General features: G+C 35.3%; 1 protein-coding gene across 2 annotated transcripts in view; it reads right to left on the reverse strand.

Annotated features, from left to right (window-relative positions):
* The window catches only part of MSH3 (mutS homolog 3), a gene marked incomplete at both ends in the record, with an annotated part of 183,814 nt that overhangs the window by 13,058 nt on the left and 143,646 nt on the right, over positions 1-27,110 (reverse strand). For both annotated transcript variants that reach the window (XM_079703083.1, XM_079703084.1), the window contains one exon: positions 18,939-19,096. In XM_079703083.1, coding sequence (XP_079559209.1) covers positions 18,939-19,096 — 158 coding nt within the window. The remainder of the gene's footprint in view (positions 1-18,938; positions 19,097-27,110) is intronic.

Below are 27,110 nucleotides of genomic sequence, written 5' to 3' on the forward strand. Positions count from 1 at the left end.
GATTCCACACCGATATTACAAATTAAAGTACCATGTTGAAATAAAATTTTTTTTTTTACTAGAACTAGAATTATGGAGGTTTAAATAACCTCAGACACCTAATACAGGTTCCTAAAGTGGACTTCATGGAACAGTGTTCTTAGAGATGTCAAGAAACAGGTTCAAAAGACGTAAGGGTTCTTTCCTGTAAGACTTCTTAGAGCCTTTAATATTCTACTACATATTGTGCATTTCTTACACCTGATCTAGTACACAGCATTTCTAACTCATTTAACCATGAACGCTTGAAACTTCTCCTGGAGCACCTTCTGACAATAATGGTTTACAGAATACATTTGGGAGAATGTAAAAAGAAATCTGGGGGGAAAAATTAGGTATTTGCACTCCAGGTCATGCAGTTTGCAGCAAAACCTAGAATTCAGACTCTGACCCACTAGCCAGCTTTGTGGACGCTGGTGACTATTTTCTCAGCAAAATACCTTCATCAATTTAGTTTTTCTACAACAGTTCACATGTGACCTACAGCAGCATAATATGTCTCTTATTTCTGGAAAAACTCATGGTAAAACCAAGCCTTAACTATCCTGTGGCTGGAGCCACGTACTGGGCAGGAGCAATGGAGTATAATGCCCACCCCCTCACTTCCAAAGACTGGTGGCACCTTAGGAGATCTGCTCCAGTAATCAGTGGCATTTAGAAACTGTAATTAACTACATCTACGATGGAGGTGATAGTGCTGTCGATTCTGTCTCCTTTAAAATCGATAACTACAAAACATATTTTCTGAAATGTTGCTAACTCAGGAGCATTCTGGTTACTTTTTCAAAGTTTAAATCCTGTTATTTACCTCAATTTTCAATGTTTACTTTACTAATATGTTCCCTGCCACAAAGCAAGAATATTAAACTTTCCTATCCCTGCAACCGCTCTGAATTCTTCAGAACCATAATGTTTGAGTCTCATTTAACAATGTTTGATTTTATTCCTGACAGGTTGTGAACTGACAAAAAGAACATATCTTTCGCTGATAATAAAATAGCTCTGATAAGGCAAATATCTGGGGGGGGGTATCTTTGGTTCAAGAGTTAGAAAAACAAGCAAGCACTGGTTAAAATTTTAATGCAACAGTTTACGTATACTTAAGTGCTTTCTAGAAACACTACGGTAACAGAGTGGTCTCACTGGGAACTGCAGGAATTGTAGAATGCTTTGGGGAAAGATATTCTAAGATGAGATTTCAAATCAGGAGGGAAGGCTGAATGATCAATCAATAAAAAAAGATGGTAGCTAATTGGCTCTTTCAGAAAAAAACAAAAACAAAAAAACCGACAACAAACAAAGATGTGTCCCTACTCACACCATATTCCAAAATCAATGTATATGAATTTAAAAGTTGAATGTAAAAATAGAAACCATACACATACCAAGCAATCTAGATGAAATTTAATCTCTAGACATGTGGGTGGATGGCTTTATATACATGGCATCAAAACATGTGTGTAGCAAAATGCCATGGTACCAACGTGTCTTACGGTATTACAGGGTTTCTGTCCTTAAGGAGGTCAGGCCAGATTTCAGGGGATCTTGGGTGTATTTTTATTAAACAATGGTCCCAACTCTACTATTAGACCAGTAGTTCTCAAATACCTTTTACCTGTTAAATCCTTTGTTCACATGAAATTTTACAAAGAAAATCACTCTGCCAATGAGATCAAAGGAACACTGATTTGGTCAAGAACCCAGCACTATGAGGCCTCACTTCCCCTTCTAGAGGGGGCTCTGTGGGACTCCTAACACCCTGTAGAACAGTCTGAAAGTCACTCCATTATAGGAGCCAAAACATTTTTTCACAATTCTATTTTTCCATAGCACCTGATTATAAGGTAGCAATGCTGCCCAGCAGACACTAAAGAAATGGTGGCGCCTTAACCTGTCACTGAGGCCACTGGGGAAGTATGTGTTTGTAACTGTGGGAACTGTTTATTGATAAAAATATTTTCTGTTAACTTCTCTTAAGAAATTTCCTTTAAGGAATTCCTCTTCTTAAATTTATTTTTCCAATAAATCTCAGCAATATAAAGATTTTATATGATTCTGATGGACACAGAATTTTATCAATAAATCCATTTTCCTTTTGGTCTTGGTTACTAGGAAACAACTGGATAGCTCCTTATAATGACAAATAGCAACAGTGACTTTATCTTAGGTTTCTATCCTTGTCCTTGATCTTTGAATACCATTTTACTTTCTTATTGTCCTGCTCTATTGTATATATCCCAGTAAACTGTCTAAAATAAGGTTTGGAAATAAGGCAGGGTATAACACCATTAACAAAAGGTCTGTAATTTTCTATTAATCCAACAAGCATTTACAACACATCCTACTGGACAATGATTCTGAAATTTTTCAAATGTTAAAATATGTTACAGATTTAAGGAATTCAGAACATATGTCATTATTATCATTCTGCCTGTATTTGTATTCAAATGCAGGGAAAAATGGAAAATGCATTCTTTAGGTTTCATCTCAGAGTAAGTTTGCTCTGACAGGTTACAGATATGTGATTAAGAAAAAAAAAATCACTCTGATATTTTTAGGAGTGGCGGCTGACTAATCTTTCTAATCCCCTACTCCCTCCTCGTCTAACCCTTATATAGGTCAACAAAGCTTAATAAAGCATTAATGGAGAAAAGAAATTACTACTTTTTTGAATCAGTTTCTAAAATCAAGAACACTCATGAAAATTTGAACGAGGGTTTGTTTTTATGAGGTCTTGATATTCTGAGATAACATTCTAGATGTTTCTAAAGTATAGCAAATAGGGTGGGGCTCTGTCCCTTCAAACCACGATCTCTGGGCCTTATGAAAGGAAAATGCTAGCATGCGGGAGAAATTCTGAAATTAACAGGTGGAAAAAAGGATGCTTTATATTGAATGATAAGTAATTGGAGCTTAAATATGAAAACCGTTAACTAGAGGAAATGATTATTGTACTGCATCAGGATTTTTTGGGACACACTTTAAGTGCTTTTAAAATAATATATAAGTATATATATTTTACATATATATAACTAAAATTTACCATTTTAAAATTATTTATTTATTTATTTATTTATGGCTGTGTTGGGTCTTCGTTGCTGTGCTTTCTCTAGCTGTGGCGAGCTGGGGCTACTCTTCGTTGCGGGGTGTGGGCTTCTCCTTGTGGTGGCTTCTCTTGTTGTGGACCACGGGCTCTAGGCACGTGGGCTTCAGTAGTTGTGGCATGCAGGCTCAGTAGTTGTGGCTCTCGGGCTCTAGAGCGCAGGCTCAGTAGTTGTGGCATATGTAAAATTTACCATTTTAACACTTTTTAGGTGTATAATTCAGTGGTAGTAAGCACATTCACAATGTTGTGCAGTCATCACTACTATCCATTAGCAGAACTTTTTCATCATCTCAAAATAACCCATCAAAAAATAACTCCCTGTTCTTCTCTCCCCTCAGCCTCTGCCTCTATGAATCTGCCTCTTCTAGTTCCTCAGATAAGTGAAATCATACTCTATTTGTCCTCTAAGTGTTTTGTATAGGACGGCTTTTATATTAGCTAATTTTGCCTTCTTTTTGGAATTGAAGATGTTCTACTTACTTCATTTCGCTAAAAGCTTTGCAGAATTCTGTACAGTATGGGTGTTTTAGCTTGGGGTTTTTTTTGCATATTATGTAATTTTTACAGAAGGAAATAATCTCCTGAATAGCAAAGTACTCTAACTTAAGAAGGATGGTGTAAGGAAGAAAAACAAAGTTAAAGTCTAAGAAGAGAAAAAAGGCTTCAAAAGAATACCAAATATTGAAAGATGTGTAGATACAGCATGGTATTTAAAAGGTATAAAAAAATGTGAAGTAGTAGATCTGTATCACATTTTCACATAAACATTAACCCAGCAATGGAATGAAATCACAAATAATTTACCACTACACGTGTGCATTTTTTAAAAGCCTGGAAGGCCATACACCTAAAGGACGATTTCCAGGTAGTGGAATTACAGGTGGTTTAAATTTTTTTCCTTTTTGAGCTTTTCTATAGTTTTAAATTTTGCACAATGAACAAGCTTTACAGTATCATTAGAAAAACAAATGTTATTTTAAAAATCACAGTACATTTAAAACACTTTATACTCCACTGATACATTTAAAACACTTTATACTCTACTGTATCATTGTGTTAAGACAAGGTAAAATGATTGCAATTACCAAGATAAATAACCAGCTTTCTTCTACCAATATCAAAACACCTCATTAGCAGCAATGAAATTATTATAATAGATAATGAAAAAGGTTTCTTTATCTAGGGTAATTGTTTCTACTAACAGCTGCAATCAGATCACACTATGGTATTTAAAGTCAATTTATAACAGCTATTACAGTGAACTGCAAATATAACCAAGCAAAAAAACACTACAACAATCTTTCAGTGTCAATGGAAACATAGCTGAAAATCAAGGCAGCAATCCAGGAAAATGCCAAACTTGTACTGGCTCACATGAAACCATGTTCACTAGAACCACCTACAAAGCACATGCAGGCCACATAAGGACACAGGTGTTTTCCTATCAAAGGAAACCCACAGTGTGCTGACTGGGCAAATCATTCCCCAACACATCTACTTGTCTATTCAGTGGGATAGTCCCAAGAAATTCAAAGGAAAATATTTAACTATTTCTTAACTATTTTCTGTGAAACAACACAATTAAGGCCATCAAAGCAAGGATAAATCAGTCATGAGGGAAAAGACTAACCAGATTAATTAATAAGATCAATACAGGGAAACGCGACACAACCAGAGGAGGCATTCTTATAACTGAACTCACACTATGAGCTTGAGCAAATCACAATCTCTGCTTCTGTTTTTCCTTCTGTAAAATGTCACGTGTTGAAACTAAATAATAGCTCCTAAACCTGGATATGTTTCTGAGTCACTTGCAGAGGTTCTTTTTTTTTTTTTTAATATTTTTTTCAGTTGAAGTATAGTTGATTTACAATGTCATATTAGTTTCAGGAGTACAGCACAGTGATTCAGTTATACATGTGTGTGTGTGTGTGTGTGTGTATTCTTTTTCAGATTCTTTTCACTTACAGGTTATTACAAAATATTGCATAGAGTTCCCTGTACTATACGGTAGGTACCTATTGGTTATCTATTTTACAAACAGTAGTGTGTATATATTAATCCCAACCTCCTCATTTACCTCCCCCCTTCCCCCTTTCGTAGCCATAAGTTTGCTTTCTATGTCTGTGGGGCTATTTCTGCTTGGTAAGTAAGTTCAATTGAACCTTTTTTTTTTTTTAAGATTCTACATATAAGGGATATCATATGATATTTTTCTTTCTCTGTCTGACTTACTTCACTTAGCATGATAATCTCTAGGTCCATCCATGTTGCTGCAAATGGCATTATTTCATTCTTTTCTATGGCTGAGTAATATTCCATTGTGCGTGTATACACACACACACACACACACACACACACATACACATACACCCCACATCCTCTTTATTCAGTCATCTGTCAAAGGACATTTAGGTTGCTTCCAGTCTTGGCTACTGTAAACAGTGCTGCAATGAACATTAGGGTGCATGTATCTTTTTGAATTATAGTTTTCTCCAGATATATGCCCAGGAGTGGGACTGCTGGATCATATGGCAACCCTATTTTTAGTTTTTTAAAGAACATCCAAACTGTTCTCCATAGTAGCTGTACCAATTTACTTTCCCACCAACAGTGTAGGAAGGTTCCTTTTTCTCCACACCCTTTCTAGTATTTATTATTTGTAGACTTTTTGAAGATGGCCCTTCAGACTGGAGTGAGATGACACCTCACTGTAGTTTTGATATCCATTTCTCTAATAATTAGCAATGTTGAGCATTTTTTCATGTGCCTGTTGGCCATATGGATGTCTTCCTTGGAGAAATTTCTACAGATTCAATGCAATCCCTATCAAATTACCAAGGGCATTTTTCACAAAACTAGAACAAAAATTTAAAAATTTGTATGGAAACACAAAAGACCCTGAATAGCCAAAACAATCTTGAGAAAGAAAAATGCAGCTGAAAGAATCAGGCTCCCTGACCTCAGACTATACTGCAAAGCTATAGAGATCAAAACAGTGTGGTACTGGCACAAAAACAGACACACAAATCAGTGGAACAGGATAGGAAGCCCAGAAGTAAACCCATGTACCTATGGTCAATTAATCTACAACAAAGGAGGTAAGAATATACAATGGAGAAAAGACAGTCTCTTCAATAAGTGGTGCTCCAAAAACTGGACAGTTACATTTAAAAGAATGAAATTAGAACATTCTCTAACACCATACACAAAAACAAACTCAAAATGGATTAAAGACATAAATGTAGGACCAGATACTATAAAACTCCTAGAGGAAAATATAGACAAAAAGCTCTTTGATGTATATTATAGCAATATTTTTTTGTATCTGTCTCCTAGAGTAATTTTTTTATATCTGTCTCCTAGAGTAATAAAAACAAAAATAAACAAATGAGACCTAATTAAACTTAAAAGATTTTGCACACCAAAGGAAACTGTAAACAAAATGAAAAGACAACCTACAGAATGGGAGAAAATATTTGCAAATGATGCAACTGACAAGGGATTAATTTCCAAAATATAAAAACAGCAAACAGCCCAATCAAAAATGGGAAGACCTAAGCACGAGTTCTTAATTACAAAGTCCAGGAGTCTCCTTCATCATACCGATAACAACTGTATCTCCAGGGAATCTACATTCCAGGGACATGCCTGGAATCTGCACTTAAAACTAAACGAAACCAAACCCTCAGGTGACTTTGAAGCATTAAATTCATACGACCACTTCCCATCAAAAAGATGAAGTGAGATATCTCCTGTTTGGCAGACACAGCTACAGGAGCTAAATAAACCACAGAGGCGCTCATAAGGCAACATTTCTGTAGCCAATAAAATTCTCAGCAGCCCACTCATTTCATAAAATATAATGTGGTTTTTAGTGCTGGTATTTACTACCAACTAGAAGACATGTACTCAGTCAAGATATTTTCCTTCTGTCCAAGAAGTATACATATATTTTAATAGAGTACAAATACTCCACAGTAGGTACTCAATCAGTATGTGCTGAATTAAACTAAATTCAGCAAACAAACCAGTTATCAGCCACACAGCCAAAAGCAAACATTTAAGATAATTAAATTTAAGCATTTGAAGACCTATTACCTTCCAATTCTCTCTCAAAATAAACACAATGGTGCGATTCTGGGTACAAAGCATTACTGAGCCCAAAAAGTTGAATGAGGTTTAAGTTTGCACTTATCAGGATAATAAGAAACAGATCTTAATTCAGTGATGCACTCAAAGATATTAATAGTCCTTGGAAATATGTGTCTAGAAATATAATATTTCACCAATGAGTACATATATCACCAATTAGGGCCAAATGTATATGTTTGCCAAAATTCTACTTTTAAAAAATCCTTCTTATTCAGAGAAAGGTTCATAAGATTACAACATCCAGGAAAAGACTCCCAAAGCCTCCTATTTATATCTTTTCACGCATTTATTTATTCTTCTTATGGCACAGCACACACCACATAGTAGGCACTCAATGAATATTTATGGAAAACATAAATTTAAACCTAGTGTTGTAAATGTCCAATTAATAATGCAAAAATAACCAATTTAAAGATAAAGTTTGGGAATTCCCTGGCAGTCCAGTGGTTAGGACTCCATGCTTCCACTGCACGGGGCACGGATTCGATCCCTGGTGGGGGAACTAAGATCCCGCATGCCACGCGGCATGAACAAAAAAAAAAAGACAAAGTCTGGAGCCAAATTTTATGCACACATCTGCTAGATTTTAATATTTTTTCCATTGAGCGCAAAAAAGGATCTGAAGTGATTTAGAATAACAAAATATTTATAACAGAAGAGTTACAATGAATATGAAAGTAAGATTACAAGCCATAGAGTAGATGCTCAAATTTGAGACAGCAAGTTTAGCATGAGCTTTTAAAATGCTAATTTTAGGGTCTCACGCTGAAGATTCCAATATAATAGGTCTGTGACAGGCCTTAGAAAGCAGCATTTTTAACAAGCATCTCTGATTCTGATGCAGCTGTTCTAAGAATCATGCTAGAGAAATACTCATGGAGAAATACTCCCATATAAGAAGAGATGGGGAAAACCAAACCAAATTTGTTTCTACACTTGTGCCTTAAATTCAGCTCTTAACCTCTTGGCAGTCAAGACAAAAAGGAATTAAAGGGGAAGCAGCCATTGGCTGAAAACATGAGGCCTGGCAGTTTGTCAGGGAAGGCCAATAAATTGCTTCAAATCTCTTTATAAACAGACACAGCACGCACATGGAGAGAAAAAAAATTCCTTAGCATTAATAAAATGTGATTTATCAGATGGTACTTCATGTAAAAGATATTAATAGAAATGAAAATGCCCTTATGACCAGTTTTTGAGACTATATAGAAACATCACCAAATGGGTATTTCTTGTTCTAATTAATTTAAATCGTAGGGACAAATTTTTACACACTGCTGGTGGGATTCTAAACTGGTCCATGTTCCTTGAAGAACAAGAAAGATGCACATCCCTTACACTCTACAGTCCCACTCCTAGGTAAAGCCCAGAATCAGAAAACTCACACGTGTACTAGATGTAAGACAGGTATCAGAACTGCTGATATTTGCAACAAATTTGAATCATATTAGATATTAATCAAGAAAAATGGATAAACTATGGTACATGCATACAATGGACTATCTTAATTAGAGAAAAATGAGTCAACTAGAATTATATGCATCCATATGGATGAAGTTCATAAATATAACGCTGAGGGGGAAAAAGCCACTTGCAGAAGAATGACGTTTAAAAGCATACCAAACATAAAGTTTAAAAGCATACCCAATAATTCCATATATTATTTCAAAACATACCTATGTAGTGAAAATATAGAGAAACTCATGAGACAAAAACCAGAGTCAAAAAGGGTTACTCTGGATGGGGTGGAGGGGAACAGGACCAGGGAGGGTTATGGGTTCAGTTGGATTGGCAATGCTTTATTTCTTTAGTAGGTAGGAAGCTACATGGGGGATTGTAATATGTCTGAATAATTTCATAATAAACAAATGAAAAATATGAGGTTATAATATTAAACCGTATCCTAGTAAAAATTTAAAATCCTAGGGATATAACTGAATGTGGTCCACATAGACTCCTTTCCAATGGTAATAGGAAGAGAAGGCGAGGACAGGGGGAATGTACAGGGAACAGGGTCCTTCTACTAGAGCAGTGCATCCCAGATGGAGGTCTCAGAGGTTAAAGACTTCAGGGAATCTCTGCATAGCAGACACACCACAGCCAATAAAAGTGTGAGACTAAGCTGTAAGAACTGACAGGGAAATTCAGTTTCCCCCAGGTTAGGAAATAAAAGCAAGCTATATAATAATAATGCTTAGTATAAGACCATTTAAGAGAGAGGACTTATGTATACCTCTAAACTTGTGGAAAGTTACATGAAAAACCATAAATAGACGCTGATCTGTAGAGAAGTAAACATTTCACTTAATACCCTACTACACTGTAAATAGTTTTTCATAATAAGCTTCTCTTACTTTTAGAATTAAATAACTGAGCTCTCCAGCAAGGGCTTGGGGAAATGCTTCTCAGCCTTGCCCACATTTCAAAACCACCTGGACACATGTAAAATTCAAATTCCCAGACCCTGCCCCAGGCCAACTTAGAACCTCTGAGGGCAGGGTCCAGGTTTCAACATTCTTTAAAAGCTCCATGTACATTAAGGGTTAAAAAAAATCAAAGATGTTAAATGTGCAAAGGGCAATGTTTCTGTTATGAAAATTAAAGACGCCAGTCTTGCATACTGATCTGACAGAAAGCCATCAATTCCTAAAGGAGGAAGAACTAGGGCTACTTAGAGGCTGGGTTAAAACTTCGGAAAAATAGGGTCTGATATGCTGTTGGGAAGGTTTAAAGCTTAGAACCCCAGATTCCATGCTACTGAGTAGGGAAGAGAAGTCTGTCCTGGAAAAAAGTATTCCCAGACAATGACCATATATGCATTTCATTAGACGCCTATGAAACATCTCATTTTGACTGATATAACCCTTAACATTTTTTGGGCAGGGGAGTACTCTTGTTACCTGTTTATTTCAGAATTTTGAAAATATTCATAAGCCAAACTAAAGAAAAGTCACCATAATCCCATATCTCTTACGATATTTTGGAATGCAGCCTTCTATCTAGATGGTTTTCTCTGCATATATTTACATATATAATTTATCATACAAAAGTGGAATCACACTGAATGCCAAGCTTCATAACCAGCTCTTTTTCTTGTAATAAGAATATTCTTTCATGTAATACTACCTCTGATTTGGCCCATCAGGACCAGGTAACTATAAAATGTATCCCCAGCTAGATGAATAAACTAATGTGTTTGCAGGAGTTAACTCAGAACGAATACTACTATACTGAAACAATGAATTCGGTGTTGGCAAGGTTTAGAGTGTGGAATATTTGGTTAACTTCTTTCAAGGATGACAGCTAAGACCAGCAATTCGTAGTGATTTCACACCCTTTAAAAATTATTCTCAAAACCTGGTATTATCAAACTTTTTGTTTTATAGATGTGAGACCTGAGGCTAAGTTTAGAAAAGGAGTACTATACTAAAATATATATGAAGACAGACTTTTAAATCCAAAATACTAATGACACAGACTCTAGAAGGAACAAAACTCAAATTTACTGAGTACCTATTACATACCAGGCACGTCATGTACTTAATTCCCACAATAATCTGTGATTAAGCAGTATTATCTCCATTTTATAGATGAAAACACCGAGACACTGAGAAGTCAAGTAATTTGCCAAAGGTCAGATAGCTGTTAAGTAGCAAAAGTGGGATTTGTACCCAACTATAACGCTTTTTTTTTTTTTTTTTAATTCCATGACACCATACTTCTTTCAAGGCTCTAGGTGAATGAAGTAACTAGCACACAGTCAGGAAATTGGTGAACTTGTATTGAGACCTGAGCTTTCTGGCTCTAAAGCTTCCATCCTTTCCCACATATAACCTATCTACTCACATTTTAGGGGCACTTATTATTAGCAAGAGATAAAAGAGAATCCTACTGACCCATCCAGAACTGGGCGAAGTCTGGGATTTTACACTATTTATATCAAGTTAAGCCAATATGGTTTCACAGATGCTAGCAAAAGACATGAAAACCCTGAATCAGAAACAAAGGACTTTTACCCATATTGGTTTGCATCAGCTGTCAAGTCCCGTAAGGGCAAGGCAAAGGGCTCACCATGGATGCTGTGCATGCAGTGGGTTGTATTACAAGGCAGAAAACTGAACTTGAGGATTCACTACTTGTACAACAAAAAGAAGCAAGCTTCCTCTTTGTGGGGAGGTGTTATTACCTCTTCCCTCAAGATTGCTTGCTGCAAGCCCAACCCTGACAAATGCCCAGGTAGGGAGCAATCAGGGGCTTTCTTGGTGTACTCAGTAGGGACATGCAGGGACACTCAGGGCCCATGGCAGACTGCTTTTATAAACATGACCTTAAGGTCCATGAAACAACAGCTACTTAAATGGTAAAGCATAAGAGAATGTCCCATATTTCAGTGTTTATATCTTTATAATCTATTTATTTCTTTAACTGACTGAAATGATTCTTTGCTAATTAATGTTTTAAAGTTGTGATCAATCTTGCAGTATAGGGACTTCCCTGGTGGTCCAGTGGGTAAGACTGCGCTCCCAATGCAGGGGGCCCAGGTTCGATCCCTGGTCGGGGAACTAGATCCCGCATGCATGCCGCAAATAAGAAGTCCACATGCCTCAACTAAAAAGATCCTGCATGCCGCAACAAAGATCCCGTGTGCTGCAGCTAAGACCCAGTGCAGCCCTACCCCCCCTAAAAAATCCTGAAGTATAAAAGATCAATATCTCTCTGTGTTTCAGAGAGATCTAGATATCCAAATAGATTAAGGTTTGTTTGCCCAGACTTCATAGCTTGTGTTACAAACTTTGGCCAAATGTCTGGTTGTCTCTCTTTTCATGACATTAGCAGCCATTTCTAATTATTGCCTAGATCTATAACTACATTAGGGATTGCAAAAAAAGAGAGGGGGTGATATTCTAATACTATTATTCCTTCTCTGTTAGCTGGAACACTTCCATAAAGAGAAAATTCTTCTCATCATATTTTTGGAAAGGCATGGTAGCTGCATGGTTCTTCCCCTTTATTTTTCAATTTTCATTCTCCAAAGTGACTACTGATTTTTTGTTTTAAGTATCATGAATTCATTCTAATATCCTCTAAGGTGACTGATGCATTTTTTTAGAATCATAAATTCATGGACATAACATACTCCACTGGATATCCCTCTTAAACATGTTCAAGTCTACCACTCAAAAATAAAACAAATCCTTTACTGGATCTCTCACCCCCTCTTCCCAGTCAATCTGCTCCAGGGTCACCTACTAACTCTATATCCTAACTTCTCACTTACTCTCTAACCCTCTTTAACTGGAGTGAGGCCCCACCACTCCACCATAACAGCTCTTGCAAAGGTCACTAGTCATATCCATTTTGCTAAAACCAAGGTGGACTTTTCAGGCTTCATCTCATTCAGCCTTTCAGTGCTGTGGACCATTTCCTTCCTCCTTGAAGCATGTTTCCCCGTGCTCCCATGACACTGGGATGTCCTGGTTTTCCCCTACCTCTCTGGGTACTCCTTCTCTGTTGGTTTTTCAAGCTTAAGCTTATCTTCTTACTCAGCCATGACATGTTGGCAGTTCTAAGGCTCAGCCTTGGAACATTAGCTTCTTCACTATACTTACTCTCTGCCAACATGATCTCATCCACACCCAGGATCTCACTTCCCACTTATACAAAGATGTCTCACAACAAATCTATATTGTTACCTTTCATCTCCCCCTCTGAACTCAAACTTTATATCCAACTGACTACATGACAGCCTCCCTATGGTCTCAGAGTATTGCTACCTACTACATACAAACACCAAGTCAATATTCAGCCATAAAAAAGAACAAAATAATGCCATTTGCAGCAACATAGATGGACCTAGAGATTAGCATACTAAGTGAAATAAGTCAGACAAAGACAAGTATATATGGTATCACTCATATGTGGAATCTAATTTTAAAAAATGATACAAATAACTTATTTACAAAACAGAAACAGACTCAGATTTCAAAAACAAATTTATGGTTAACAAAGGGGAAATGAGTGGGGGAGGGATAAATTAGGAGCTTGTGATTAACATATACACACTACTACATATAAAATAGATAAACAAGGACCTACTGTATAGGTCCTATTGAATATTCTGTAATAACCTACATGGGTAAAGAATCTGAAGAAGAGTGAATATATGTATAACTGAATCACTTTGCTGTACACCTGAAACTGACACAACATTGTAAATTAAAAAACCAAAAATAAAGTCAGGATCCATGGAAAAAAAAATCACTCTCTTCCAGTAAATGCCGGCATTCTCCACCCAGATGCACAAACCACTGTCATCGCTGAAAACTCCATTTATCTCAGCCTCATATCCCATCTATCACCAAATCCTGTTGATTTATTTCCTGTTATTTATTACCTTTCAAATATGACTCCTTTCCATTTAAACTAACACTACAACCCAGTCCAAACTACTGATACCTCTCACCAAGGCCACTGCAAGGGCCTACTGATAAGACTGCGTTGATCAACTGTGTCCTTCCTCCAAACATTCTCTGCATTTCAGCCAATGTAGATATGATCATACCAAGCCCTGTTTAAGACCCTTCAATGGTTTCCCATGGCTCTTACACAAACACCTAACACGGCCTACACTTTGTGTAACTTGCCCTTACCTATTGTCTTCAGCTTCATGGAGAATCTTGCTCCCCTAGAGGGCCACCCTTCAGCTGGTGTCTATGTTTTTTTTTTAATGTGAAAGAACATTTGCACATGCTGTTTTCTTGGTCTGAAATGCTCTTCTTTCCTTTGATTAGTTAACGCCTCCTTCAGATTACACATCACTTGCTAAAGGAAGCCTTCTCCTGACGTTCCTGACCAGATCAGGTCCCAGCACCACAGGCTGCCACAGCCTCACATACCTAGCCTTTGTAGACTTGTCACAGCTGCAATTTTACATTTCTTTATACAATTTTTTGGTTTATGCTGATCTTCTCCATCAGGTAAACTTCATGGGAACAGAAACTATGATTGCTTTGTATTCTGAGTGCTTGTCATATGTTAGATGCCAAGTTAGTATATGTTGGATGAATGAACAAATGAAAATGAATGGATAAAGATCCAAATTTGTTGAATTAATCCACTGTGTCCTTTTCCAGAAGGCTGATATTTGCTCTCACCGAATATACTTTACATAAATATTTTATATACATAGAACAGGTTCTATACATTGGTAAGAATTTTATTATACTAATATTATAAATATGTTATCATCACAAAAGTTAGTTATTATCATTGAATTCATTCTTTGTGGCAGAAACTATTTTCTGATTACCTCTAAATCCATTCCTGAACACCTGTCCCTTGCCTAACTCCGTTATAAAAGCCGGATAAAATCAAATTCACACTTTGTTTTGCTTGTAATTATGGCCATGAGACACAGTGCTGGTTAGCGAAATGTAAGTGAAAGTTTTCTGGGAGGCTTCTGAAAAGGTACTGATATCCTGAAAAAAAAGAGAAGCTTTTACATTCCTTTTCCCTTTTTCCTCATATGAATATCAATGTGATGTCTGGAGTCACAGCAACTATCTTGCAATTATGAGGAGAAGACAACAAAACTGCCGAGCCACTGAAACATCAGAAGTGGTCACCTACTTCAAGCTTCCTTGTTAAATGAGAAAAGAAAACCCTTATTTTCTTTTCTATTACTTGTATCTAAAAACATTCCTGATATTCTGCTAACAAGATTCTCTTCCAGACAAATTACCTTACATTGCCCAAGATATTTTTTCTCTTTCTTTTTATTTTTCTCTTCTTTTTATCTTTTTTCTATTGATGAAATTTCTCTGTCACTCCTCCTAATAACGTAACCAAAATAAAATACATAGTATTTTTTCTTGGGAAATAGAAAATTAATTATAATGTTAAAAACTAAAGAAATATTTTTTAAATTTATTATATTGAGTTCATTTACAAATATATGGAGATCAAAATAACATCTGTTTGGTGATATGGCATCAAACATTGGGTTGGCTTCAATCCAAAAATGGGCAGAAGACTTAAATAGGCATTTCTCCAAAGAAGATATACAGACTGCCAACAAACACATGAAAGAATGCTCAACATCATTAATCATTAGAGAAATGCAAATCAAAACTACAATGAGATATCATCTCACACCAGTCAGAATGGCCATCATCAAAAAATCTAGAAACAATAAATGCTGGAGAGGGTGTGGAGAAAAGGGAACACTATTGCACTGCTGGTGGGAATGTAAATTGATACAGCCACTATGGAGAACAGTATGGAGGTTCCTTAAAAAACTAAAAATAGAACTACCATATGACCCAGCAATCCCACTACTAGGCATATACCCTGAGAAAACCATAATTCAAAAAGAGACATGTACCAAAATGTTCATTGCAGCTCTATTCACAATAGCCCGGAGATGGAAACCACCTAAGTGTCCATCATCGGATGAATGGATAAAGAAGATGTGGCACATATATACAATGGAATATTACTCAGCCATAAAAAGAAACGAAACTGAGCTATTTGTAATGAGGTGGATAGACCTAGAGTCTGTCATACAGAGTGAAGTAAGTCAGAAAGAGAAAGACAAATACCGTATGCTAACACATATATATGGAATTTAAGAAAAAAAATGTCATGAAGAACCTAGGGGTAAAACAGGAATAAAGGCACAGACCTACTTGAGAATGGACTTGAGGATATGGGGAGGGGGAAGGGTAAGCTGTGACAAAGCGAGAGAGAGGCATGGACATATATACAGTACCAAACGTAAGGTAGATAGATAGTGGGAAGCGGCCGCATAGCACAGGGAGATCAGCTCTGTGCTTTGTGACCGCCTGGAGGGGTGGGATAGGAAGGGTGGGAGGGAGGGAGACGCAAGAGGGAAGGGATGTGGGAACAGATGTATATGTATGACTGATTCACTTTGTTATAAAGCAGAAACTAATAAAAAAATAAAATTAAAAAAAAAAATTGGGTTGGCCAAAAAGTGTCTTCGGTTTTTAAGTCAAAAGAAAAGACACATTTTTCATTTTCACCAAGAACTTTATTGAACAACATATTTACTGTTTTGTTCCACTACCTTCTGCCATTTTTCAGGCAACTTCATAATTCCATCTTCCCAAAACTTTTTATCTTTTTGAGCAAAGAACTGTTTACAGTCTTCCAGGGAATTGAAATTTTTTCCTTTAAGAAAATTTTGTAAAGACCGAAATAAATGTAAATCTGAAGGTGCAATGTCTCATGAATACGGTGGATGAATTAGAACTTCCCAGCCAAGCTGTAACAGTTTTTGCCTGGTCATCAAAGAAACATGTGGTCTTGCGTTATCCTGATGGAAGACAATGCATTTCGTGTTGACTAATTATGGACACTTTTCATAGAGTGCTGCTTTCAGTTGGTCTAAATGGGAGCAGTACTTGTTGGAGTTAATCGTTTGGTTTTCCAGAAGGAGCTCATAATAGAGGACTCCCTTCCAATCCCACGATGCACACAATACATCACCTTCTTTGGATAAAGACCAGCCTTTGGTGTGGTCGGTGGTGGTTCATTTCACTTGCCCCACGACCTCTTGCATTCCACATGATTGTACAATATCCACATTTCATCGCCTGTCACAACTTGTTTTAAAAACAGAACATTTTCATTATGTTTCAGTAGAGAATCGGACGTGGAAATACAGTCAAGAAGGTTTTTTTCACTTAACTTACGTGGAACCCAAACATCAAAGCGATTAACATAACCAAGCTGGTGTAAATGATTTACAATGCTTGATTTGGATATTTTGAGTATGTCGGATATCTCCTGCGCGGTATAATGTTGATTGTTCTCATTGAATGTCTCGATTTGATCACTATCAACTTCTACTGGTCTACCTGACCGTGGAGCATTGTCCAGCAAGAAATCCCCAGCACAAAACTTCACAAACCACTTCTGACACATTTGATCAGTCACAGCACCTTCTCCATACATGCAAAAATCTTTTTTTTGCGTTTCAGTTGCCTTTTTACCTTCTTTGAAATAATAAAGCATAATACGCTGAAAATGTTGCTTTCTTCTTCCATCTTCAATATTAAAATGGCTACACAAAAATTCACCAGTTTTGATGTTTTTTTTAAAATGCACACTGATATGACAGCTGTCACAATACAGTCTAACAAAATTGTTTCAAATGAAGTTAAAGACAGCTAAGAACTACTAGAGCAATCTTACGGTAAAAAAGGAACAAACCTTTTAACCAACCCAACAGAATTTAGGTTGCTTTGCTTTGTTCATTCTCTGATTAAAACCCAAGCCTTAAAGTGTTTTAATGTCTACTCAACTACATGAACCTTAGCATGTGATATATTCTGATGTGTTCAAGGGTCAAATATTAAATAAGCAGGAAAATAAATCAGACACTCTACACATATACTTTGACAATATACTATAGACTATATTTACTTTTTTCTAAAAATGTAAGTGTAAGAAGTATAAATAATATTTTAAGAACTGATAAATCTGAGTAAATAGATTAAACTATGAATCCTAATTGGTGAGACCATGATATTTCACCTATATTCCTAATATGGCATGCAATTTAGGTTTATAGGTTGAGGGTAAGTCTTAGCCAGTTGCATGTTATGTCCTTAGAGCAAAAAAAGAAAATGAATTAAATTATCTTGGGCCAGTGCCTTTTCCAGTCTGTTGTCAGTTCCCGACCTATAAAATAAGGAGGGTAGACTAGGTTGCAGACTGCTTTATAGAGCCTAGAAGCCAAGTCTCCAAGCCTTCTACCTCTTTTTTTTTGAAATTAAGAAAAATTTTATTTTATATTGCAGTATAGTTGATTTACAATGTTGTGTTAGTTTTAGGTGTATAGCAAAGTGATTTAGTTATTATACATATACATATCTATTCTTTTTCAGATTCTTTTCCCATATAGGTTATTACAGAGTATTGAGTAGAGTTCCCTGTGCTGTACAGTAGGCCCTTATTGTTTATCTATTTTATATATAGTAATGTGTATATGTTATTCCCAACCTCCTAATTTATCCCTCCCTCCACCTTCCCCCTTTGGTAACCATAAGTTTGTTTTCTAAGTCTGTGAGTCTGTTTCTGTTTTGTAAATAAGTTCATTTGTATCATTGTTTAGATCTCACATATAAGTGATATATTTGTCTTTGTCTGACTTACTTCAGTTAATATGATAATTTCTAGGTCCATCCATGTTGCTGCAAATGGCATTATTTCATTCTGTTTTATGGCTGAGTAATATTCCATTGTATATATGTACCACACCTTCTTTATCCATTCATCTGTCGATGGACATTTAGGTTCAAGTCTTCTACCTCTGATTAAGGCAGAGCAGATCTGCTTTTATCTGTTTAATTTTCAACTTCTACAAATAATTTCCTTTAAGAAAGAACTCGGTAACTAAAAACAAGTTGAAAATGACCAGACAAAATGATCTCCTTGGTCTCTTCTGATATTAATTTCATGAAGAAATGATTTCTTTAAGTTCCTAAATTCTAAATAGCAAGATCCTATATAGCAAATCTGTTCACCTAACTATGTATGTAAGAAGAAAATTCATGTGACGATGTGGGCTTGATTTGTCAGAAATATATTCAAATAGAACTAATGTTTTTACCTTGTGAAAATGCCATCCACAATTCCAATTGTTGCTTCCTTTGCCGGAACATAGGAGCCAATCTGAGCCATGATAGTAATCAATGCAACTTGCTTTATGTAGGAGCTCTTTCCACCCATGTTTGGTCCAGTAATTATCATTACTCTCTCTGAGTCCCCCTAGAAAATTAAAAAGCAATTTCACTTATTGTACTAGAGGGGCTTCTATGTAATAGCTACAATTTATTCCATAAATGAGAATGCATTAGGCAAAAGATTAAGGTGTGATGTTTAAATATGTCACCCATTAAGTATCACAAAGGGAAAGAGGACCGCTTTGTCTTCAACTTGAACTGTGCTATTACAGAACAGTGAAGTCTTAGCAGCACACATGGTTGTTTCTGGACTTAAAAAAGGAAATAACAAGAAGCAACCTAAACGAGATAAATACTATGGCTTTCTCTTTAAATAATCATTAATCTGCCTATGTCTGTTTTTTATATTACTTACATTTAAAATCTATCAATTTCCATTTGTCCATACTAAAATTATAGGTATTACACATCTAATTGCAGAAAGCCCTAATCTGGGTTGGTAGCAAATGAATATTTTCAGTTAAAGAGGGATAACTGCTAAAGGGATGAATACCAAATTCTAGATATTGGTTTTATCAGGATTTAATTACTCACTGGTATTTCACCAGAATAAGTGAAAATGGGAGAAAAGCTGCAACACTTGCAATGATTTAATTTCTAGAACTTACCTGTATTAACTAATTCTAGTACTTGCCATGTATAGACTCATCCTAAGAGAAACTGTCCAGCTGCAGCCCTCTGCAGAGGAGTTAGCCTAAGGCATCCATGTGCTATGCTATGTGGACCCACCACTCTTGGCAATACCTGCCTGGTCAAGAGTAACCAATCGGTAACTGACCAACAGCCTAAGAGGTGGCTTCACATACAGGTCTTCTGAAACTAATCAACTAATCTCTTGGGAGCTGAAATCAAGAACCATGGAGAGGTTCAGTCAAACTGGAGGAGAGGTTGAAAAGAAACACAAAATGAGGCTACAAGACACTGGGGACCATGAGTAAGAAGTTATGAGTAACCAAAAGGTAGGGCAGGGAAAGAAAAAATACAGAAGAGCCAAGAGGAATTAAGAAACTTCATGCAAATAATGGGGGCATTAGAGTAAAGCATTAGAAAGTCTTACTATTAAAGGTATTAAAAACTAAACCTGTTCCTGTCTCTAAAGATGTCCCATATCCTTATTAACCATACATTTCCAGTCTCCCTAAAGCCAAGGTATACTAGAGATCTTGCTCTTCCTGTGTGATTCCTTTCTCTTAGGATTGCATATGGCTTTATAATGAGCCTCATGAATCTCCATTACTTGAAGGAACTTGAGTTAATCTGTGTTTCTTGGAACAGAAAGAGCCTAGCACAGTAAGAGCAAAGGAAACAAACCTGGTACAAGTAGAATGATAAAACTTATGATGAAAAATTTTAAAGTTCTCCTACAGATGTTAAAAAATAATAAGCCTATTATAAACAAATGAACATTTGGCATATGAAATGTTTTGAAAATTCAAATTAAATGAACAGATTTCTTTTTTAAAATTGACAGAAATTACACAAGAAATAGAAAATCTGAATAAGCCTATACCTATTAAAGAATTAAATCTGTAATTAAAAGCCCTTCCAAAAGAAAAACCCCAAACCCAGATAACTTCCCCACTGAATTCTTGCAAACATATAAGAAAGAAATAGCACCAGTCTTACAAAAACTCTTCTAGAGAAGAGAACAAGAGGGAACTCTTCCCAAATCATTTCAGAAAGCCAACATAATCTTGACATCAAAACCTGACAAGAGCATTACAAGAAAAAAAAAATACAGGTCAGTTTCATCCATAAATATATAATATATGCAAGACTCCTTAATAAAATATTAATAAGACAATCTAAGGATATACAAACCATTTAGAATTTTTGAGGAATATAAGGTTGGTTTAATATTCAAAAGCCAATCAATGTAATTCACCACATTAACAGAATAAAGAAATCATATGATGCTCTCCAATGACACACAGAAAGCATTTGATAAAATTCAATATCCATTCATTTAAAAAATTGCAGGAAAAGGAAATAAAAGCTATAAGAATTGGAAAGAAAATGATGAAATGATGAAACTGTCATTATTCCTACATAAAGGAATAATGACATACAGGAAAAACTGTTTCCAGAAAAATCTAAAGTAATCTATGAAAATTACTAGAATTGACAAATGAATTGAGCAAGAGCTCTGGGCATAAATTCAGTATTCAAATGCCAACTTTATTTTTACATTTTAGCAACAAGTAATTACAAATTTAAAAAATTTAATGATATAATTTACAATAGTATCAAAAGAAATCAAATACCTAGGAATAAACCTAACAAAATGACCAAGACTTCTAAAGAGAAAACTACAAAACATTACTGAAAGAAATTAAAGGCCTAAGTAAATTAAAGAAAGCGCCATGCTCACACAATAGAAGGCTCAATATTGTAATGCTACAATAATTAAACTAGTGTGATTCCGGCACAGACACAAATAGACCAGTGGAACAGAATACAGTCCAGAACAGACTGACATGTATGCAGTTTCCTGACTTACAACAAAAGTGACACTGTAGCACAGTGGACAAAGGATGTTCCTTTTAATAACTGGTGCTGAGTCAAAAAGATATCCATATAGAAAAATTTTAAATCTTGATTTCTTAAGTTACATCATAAAAATCAATTCCAGGTGGATTATAGATTTGAAAGACAGGGAAAAACTATAAGGTTATTAGACAATAACATATGACCTTGGGGTAGACGAAGATTTCGTAAGCTGATCATGAATCACAATTAACTGTAAAGAAAAACGTTGAAAATTAGAGTACATTAAAATTAAGAACTTTTATTCATTAAAAGATGTCATTAAGAGAATGAAAAATTATGGAATAGAAGATATATGTACTAAGTATTTCCCAAAGACTTGAATACAGTGTAAATAATGAACTCCCACAAATCAAAAGAAAGACAACCTCAAGAAATATGGCTGAAAAAAAATTTTTTAATGACAAGAGAGGAACTTCCCTGGTGGCCCAATGGTAAAGAATCCATCCTGCAATGCAGAGGACACGGGTTCAATCCATGATTGGGGAACTAAGATCTCACATGCCATGGGGCAACTAAGCTCACGCGCCACAACTGCTGAGCTTGTTGAGCACCTCAACTAGAGAGCCCTGCATGCCGCAAACTACAGAGCCAACATGCTCTGGAGCCCGTGTGCCACAACTACAGAGAGAAAACCTGCAAGCCACAGCTAGACAGAAGCCCATGTGCTGCAGTGCAAGATCCCTCAGGCCACAACAAAGACCTTGCAGTGCCACAACTAAAGACCCGATGCAGCCTAAATGAATGAATGAATAAATAAATGAATAATGAATGAATGAATGACAAGAGAAAAAAACACAAATGGCCAGTAAGATGACATTCTACTTCAAATCATTAAGAAAATATAAACCAAATCAGAGAGACCACATCACTTCACTAAATGGCTAAAGTTAAAACCAAAAACTGCCAGTATTAAGCTTTGGCAAAGATGCAAAACAACTAGAATTTTCATATACTACTACTAGGGAAGTAAATTGTACACTATTTTGGAAAACTGTTTGGCAGAATTTATTAAAGCTGAAAGTAAACATATCTGAACAATTCTGCTCTTAGGTACATGTCTAACAGAAATGTATATGATGTATATTTAAAAAAATGTAAAAGAATGTTCACAGTAATACTTTTCATAATAGTACTAAATTGGAAGTAACTCAAATGTTTATCAATAGAACAGAAAAGTTATCATGTATTTATACAATGAAATTCTCTATGACAATGGAAATAAACAATATGCAAAAAATATGGATGAACTGCATAAAACCAATGTTGAATCAAAGAAGCCAGACACAAAGAGTATACATTGTATGTCTCTATTAATATAAGGCTCAAAAACAAGCAAAAATAACCAAAATTATTATTCTTTGGTAAAAGAAATTAGGACAGTGATTACCTTTCAGGGGGGAAGTAGCTACTGGGAGGCCCTCTCATACTCTACAAGTGGAGCTTTTAGAATGTGTTCATTTCCATTCTATTGTTCTACTTCTTGACCTGGTTTTGGGATACTTAAATGGGTACACTTTGTGAAAATTCACTAAGCTGTACACTTATGATTTGTGCATAATTCTGTATATTTCAATAAAGGTTATTTTTAAAAGGAAATGAATATATTCTCACAAATTAATCTACCAAGCAATACAATTCCAGAAGTTAATTTTGAAATTTCTTTGATAGATTAAAAACAAACAAACAAACAAAAAAAAACAAAGAAAAGTCAATACAATTTTGAAGAACCACAATTGTGAGAGGAGACTTTGTAATAAAGCTATAGTAATTAAAAGTGCAATATTGCTTTAGGCACAGGTAAACATAGCAGTAACAGAAAGCCCGGACACAAATCTATACATGGCACTTGGTATTTTGCTTATTTTATAAATAAGCAAAAAAGATACCATGGTTCAATAAACAATGGTGGGACAATTGGGTATCCGTATGATAACAGAGTTAGGCTTGAATCTCACAGAGTCCCTAAATTGAATCTAGATGGATGAAAGAAAGAAATGTGAAAAGCAAATCAAACTTTTAGAAGAAAACATGGGAGAACGACTTAATGACATGAAGGTAGAGAATGATTTACTGAACAAGATAGGAAAAGCAACACAAAAATATAAATCATAGCAGGAAAAGACTAATACATTTGATTAAATTTTTAATACCGCTGTTAAAAGCAGTCATCAAACACAAAATGAAAAGGCATATAACAAAGTAGTACTCCTACTTATTAATAATACCAAAACAAAGGAAAAATGGGCAAAGGACATGAATATGATATTTATAGAAAAAAGAAACATGAAAGGCCAAAAACATGTTAATCAGGGAAAGGAAAATGAAATCAGCAGTATTTTTCAAGGGACCTATTCCTTATATTCATATGAAAAAATAAAGAATATCCATAGTGAAAACTTTTGAAGGAATAATTTTAAGAAATAACCTTTTACATTCATCATACCATCAAAAAGTTTAAAAGTCTGTTTACATAGCATGTTGGCAAGAATGTGGACAGCAATTTGGAAATGTTTACTGACGTTAAGGAGTCCATATACTGGTACATATGACACAGCAATTCCTCTTTTAGAAATCTAGGAAAATGCACAAGTGCTCAAAAAGACATTTACAAAGCTGTTCACTCTAATACTGTTTGTATTCGTAATAGACAAAAAATAGAAATTGTCTATCACTAGGAAAATGAAAAGATCTACTTTGTACAATTATTAAAACGATTATTTACAAGGTAGAATACAATAAGATAGGTTCAGTGGCACATATTTATGTAAATTTTAAGTATATACAAAAATATTTATATAGTATTAAGATACATCTATATCAAAGAATAAAAGCCATGCATAAGGATAATAAATAACATCAGGATAATGGTTGCCAATGACGGTAGGAGGTAAAGAGGGAGGAAAAGAGATGGTAGTTAATTACATATGACCTTAGCTATATGTATACTATTTTATTCACTTTAAAAAACCCTTAATTATTACAAAATGTCAGTCTCTATGATATCTGAGTGAGGGGTAAATGAATGTTATACTGTTTTCTATACCTTTCCACTTGTTTGAAATATCAGGTAGTTGAAAGTTATTTAAGTGAATTACTTTAAGATTTAATTATTTCATGGATAATCACGAACAATCAAGTAACTCTTTGCAAAAACACATATATTTTTCAGAAAAATTCACATAAGTTCCAAACGACATTTTGTTATTTGGATTTCCAGCATATTATACAAAAACAAAGTACTATAGAAAAGCACATAATGGAAAGTGAAAGAATATAACACAAAGGAGATAACCCACAGAAGGGTTACACATGCCGTGCTAAGGGCCCTTGAACTGAGAAGGCATTGTTTATGGAGCTGCCTGAAGCGGAACTACCAAATTCAATGAGCACGTGAGGGTGGCCAATGGGAATGCAGGAGCAGAAATTTTTTTTTTTTTTTTTTGCGGTACGCGGGCCCCTCACCGCTGTGGCCTCTCCCGTCACGGAGCACAGGTTCCGGACGCACAGGCCCAGCGGCCATGGCCCACGGGCCCAGCCGCTCCACGGCATGCGGGATCCTCCCAGACCGGGGCACGAACCCGTGTCCCCCGCATCAGCAGGTGGACTCCCAACCACTGCGCCACCAGAGAAGCCCAGAAATTTTTTTTTAATCAGTAATTAAGGAAAGCTATAAGAAAAACATACACCCTTTATCTTGTAGACAACCTTTCTCCCCCCAATGCCTTGAAAAATAAAAGTAATTATTGTTCGATTCCATTTTTTCACCCAGTGAAAATCAATAAATTTGACAGGGTATCTTTAAAAAATCTTAATTTAATAACTAAATATTTTAGTAAATAAGATCTACAGTGATAAAGCAAAATATAATAGTATGTGTAATTAGAAGATGATATCAGTTTCTGGCTTTGCCATTAACTAGGTAGGTTAATGTAAGAATGAGTAACAGAAATCTTGGCCTTACATGAATTTTGTGAAATTTAAAGTAAATAAGAAAACAAAATATGAAATTCCTTCAAAATTATAAATGCTGTAATAGTTTTTGTAAATCATGTTTCTTAAAACTAAGCCACATGAAGAAAAAGTCACAACACACTCTAAACTAATTGAAACAGAAAAAATGAATTAAAGGAAATGGATAAAAGGAAATGAAAGTAAGTTTGCCTTAGGCTTAATGTAAAAGTCAAATGTGAAACTTATTGGAAGAGCTTGATAAGTAAAATAAGTATGTGTATGGCACTGACACAAATAAAAATGTTACTCTCTTTTGGATTTAAATTGCATATAAGGTAGCGAAAAATGAATAAGCAGATCTGGTACTTCCCATTATTTTCAAAAGGAATGACATTTTCCTTTTACACTGAATTACACAGAAACTGCTGGTGTTTAGAACCACGTGATCATGTACATGTTCCTTGAATACTTCATCTCTCCAGCATTCAATACAGGATAACAAAGTTTTTAATTTATTTGATTTCAGAGCCAATTGATATACAAAAATCAATTCTTTGTATATATAGAGAAAAATATCACATAAAAACTTAGACTTCAGAGTTCTAATATTTAAATAATGTTTATTTAGCTGGAAAACAAGTCTCTTTCCCTGACACTATACACCAGTAAGTGATGAATGATTGATAAAACAAAATGACCCTTAGAGATCTTCTTTAACCAGGAAGAGGGTATCCACCAAAGCCTTATCACAAACATCAGACTTAACGGTCAAATATTAAAAGCATTTCCTTTAGATCAATCAAGACAAGATGTCCACTATTACTGCTTTTATTCAACCTTATGCTGGAGGAACCAGGCAGCATAACATGACACTGAAAAAAATAAAAGGTATAATTATGGACTAAAAAGAACAAAACAAAATTGTCATTCACAGACACATGATGGTTTACAAAGATAACCAAGAAGAATGGCTAGACGAATTATTATAACTAATGAGAGAGTCTAACAAGGTGGCTAGATTTAAGATCAAAATGCAAAATAAACTTCATTTTTCTATAAGAGCAACAAATAATTAGGAAATAATTGTAAAAAAGTGGTGTGATGAATTGGGAGATTTGGATTGATGTATATACACTAATATGTATAAAATGGATAACTAATAAGAACCTGCTGTATAAAAAAATAAAATAAAATTCAAAAAGAAAAGTTATGACCTACATAGCAACAAAGGAATACTTAGTAATAAATATGATAAAGATGTAAAAAAACCTTTATGAAAATAATTTTTTACTTTTCTTGAGAGGACTTAAAGAAAACCAAAATAAGTATATACTATATGCATAGAGGGACAAATTTATATGCCACATCTATATCACAAAGATGCCAACTTTCTCCCAAAGTGATCCCTAGGGTCAATGTAATTCCAATAAAAATCTCAATTTTTCCCCCCACCAAAGAACTAGTTAAGTTGACTCTAAAATGAAATGGAGAAGCAAATGCTAAGGAAAACTCAAGATGTTCTATTAGAAGAATAGGTG

The sequence above is a fragment of the Hyperoodon ampullatus genome (assembly GCF_949752795.1).
Source record: "Hyperoodon ampullatus genome assembly, chromosome: 4".
In the NCBI taxonomy this organism is placed as follows: Eukaryota; Metazoa; Chordata; class Mammalia; order Artiodactyla; family Ziphiidae; genus Hyperoodon; species Hyperoodon ampullatus.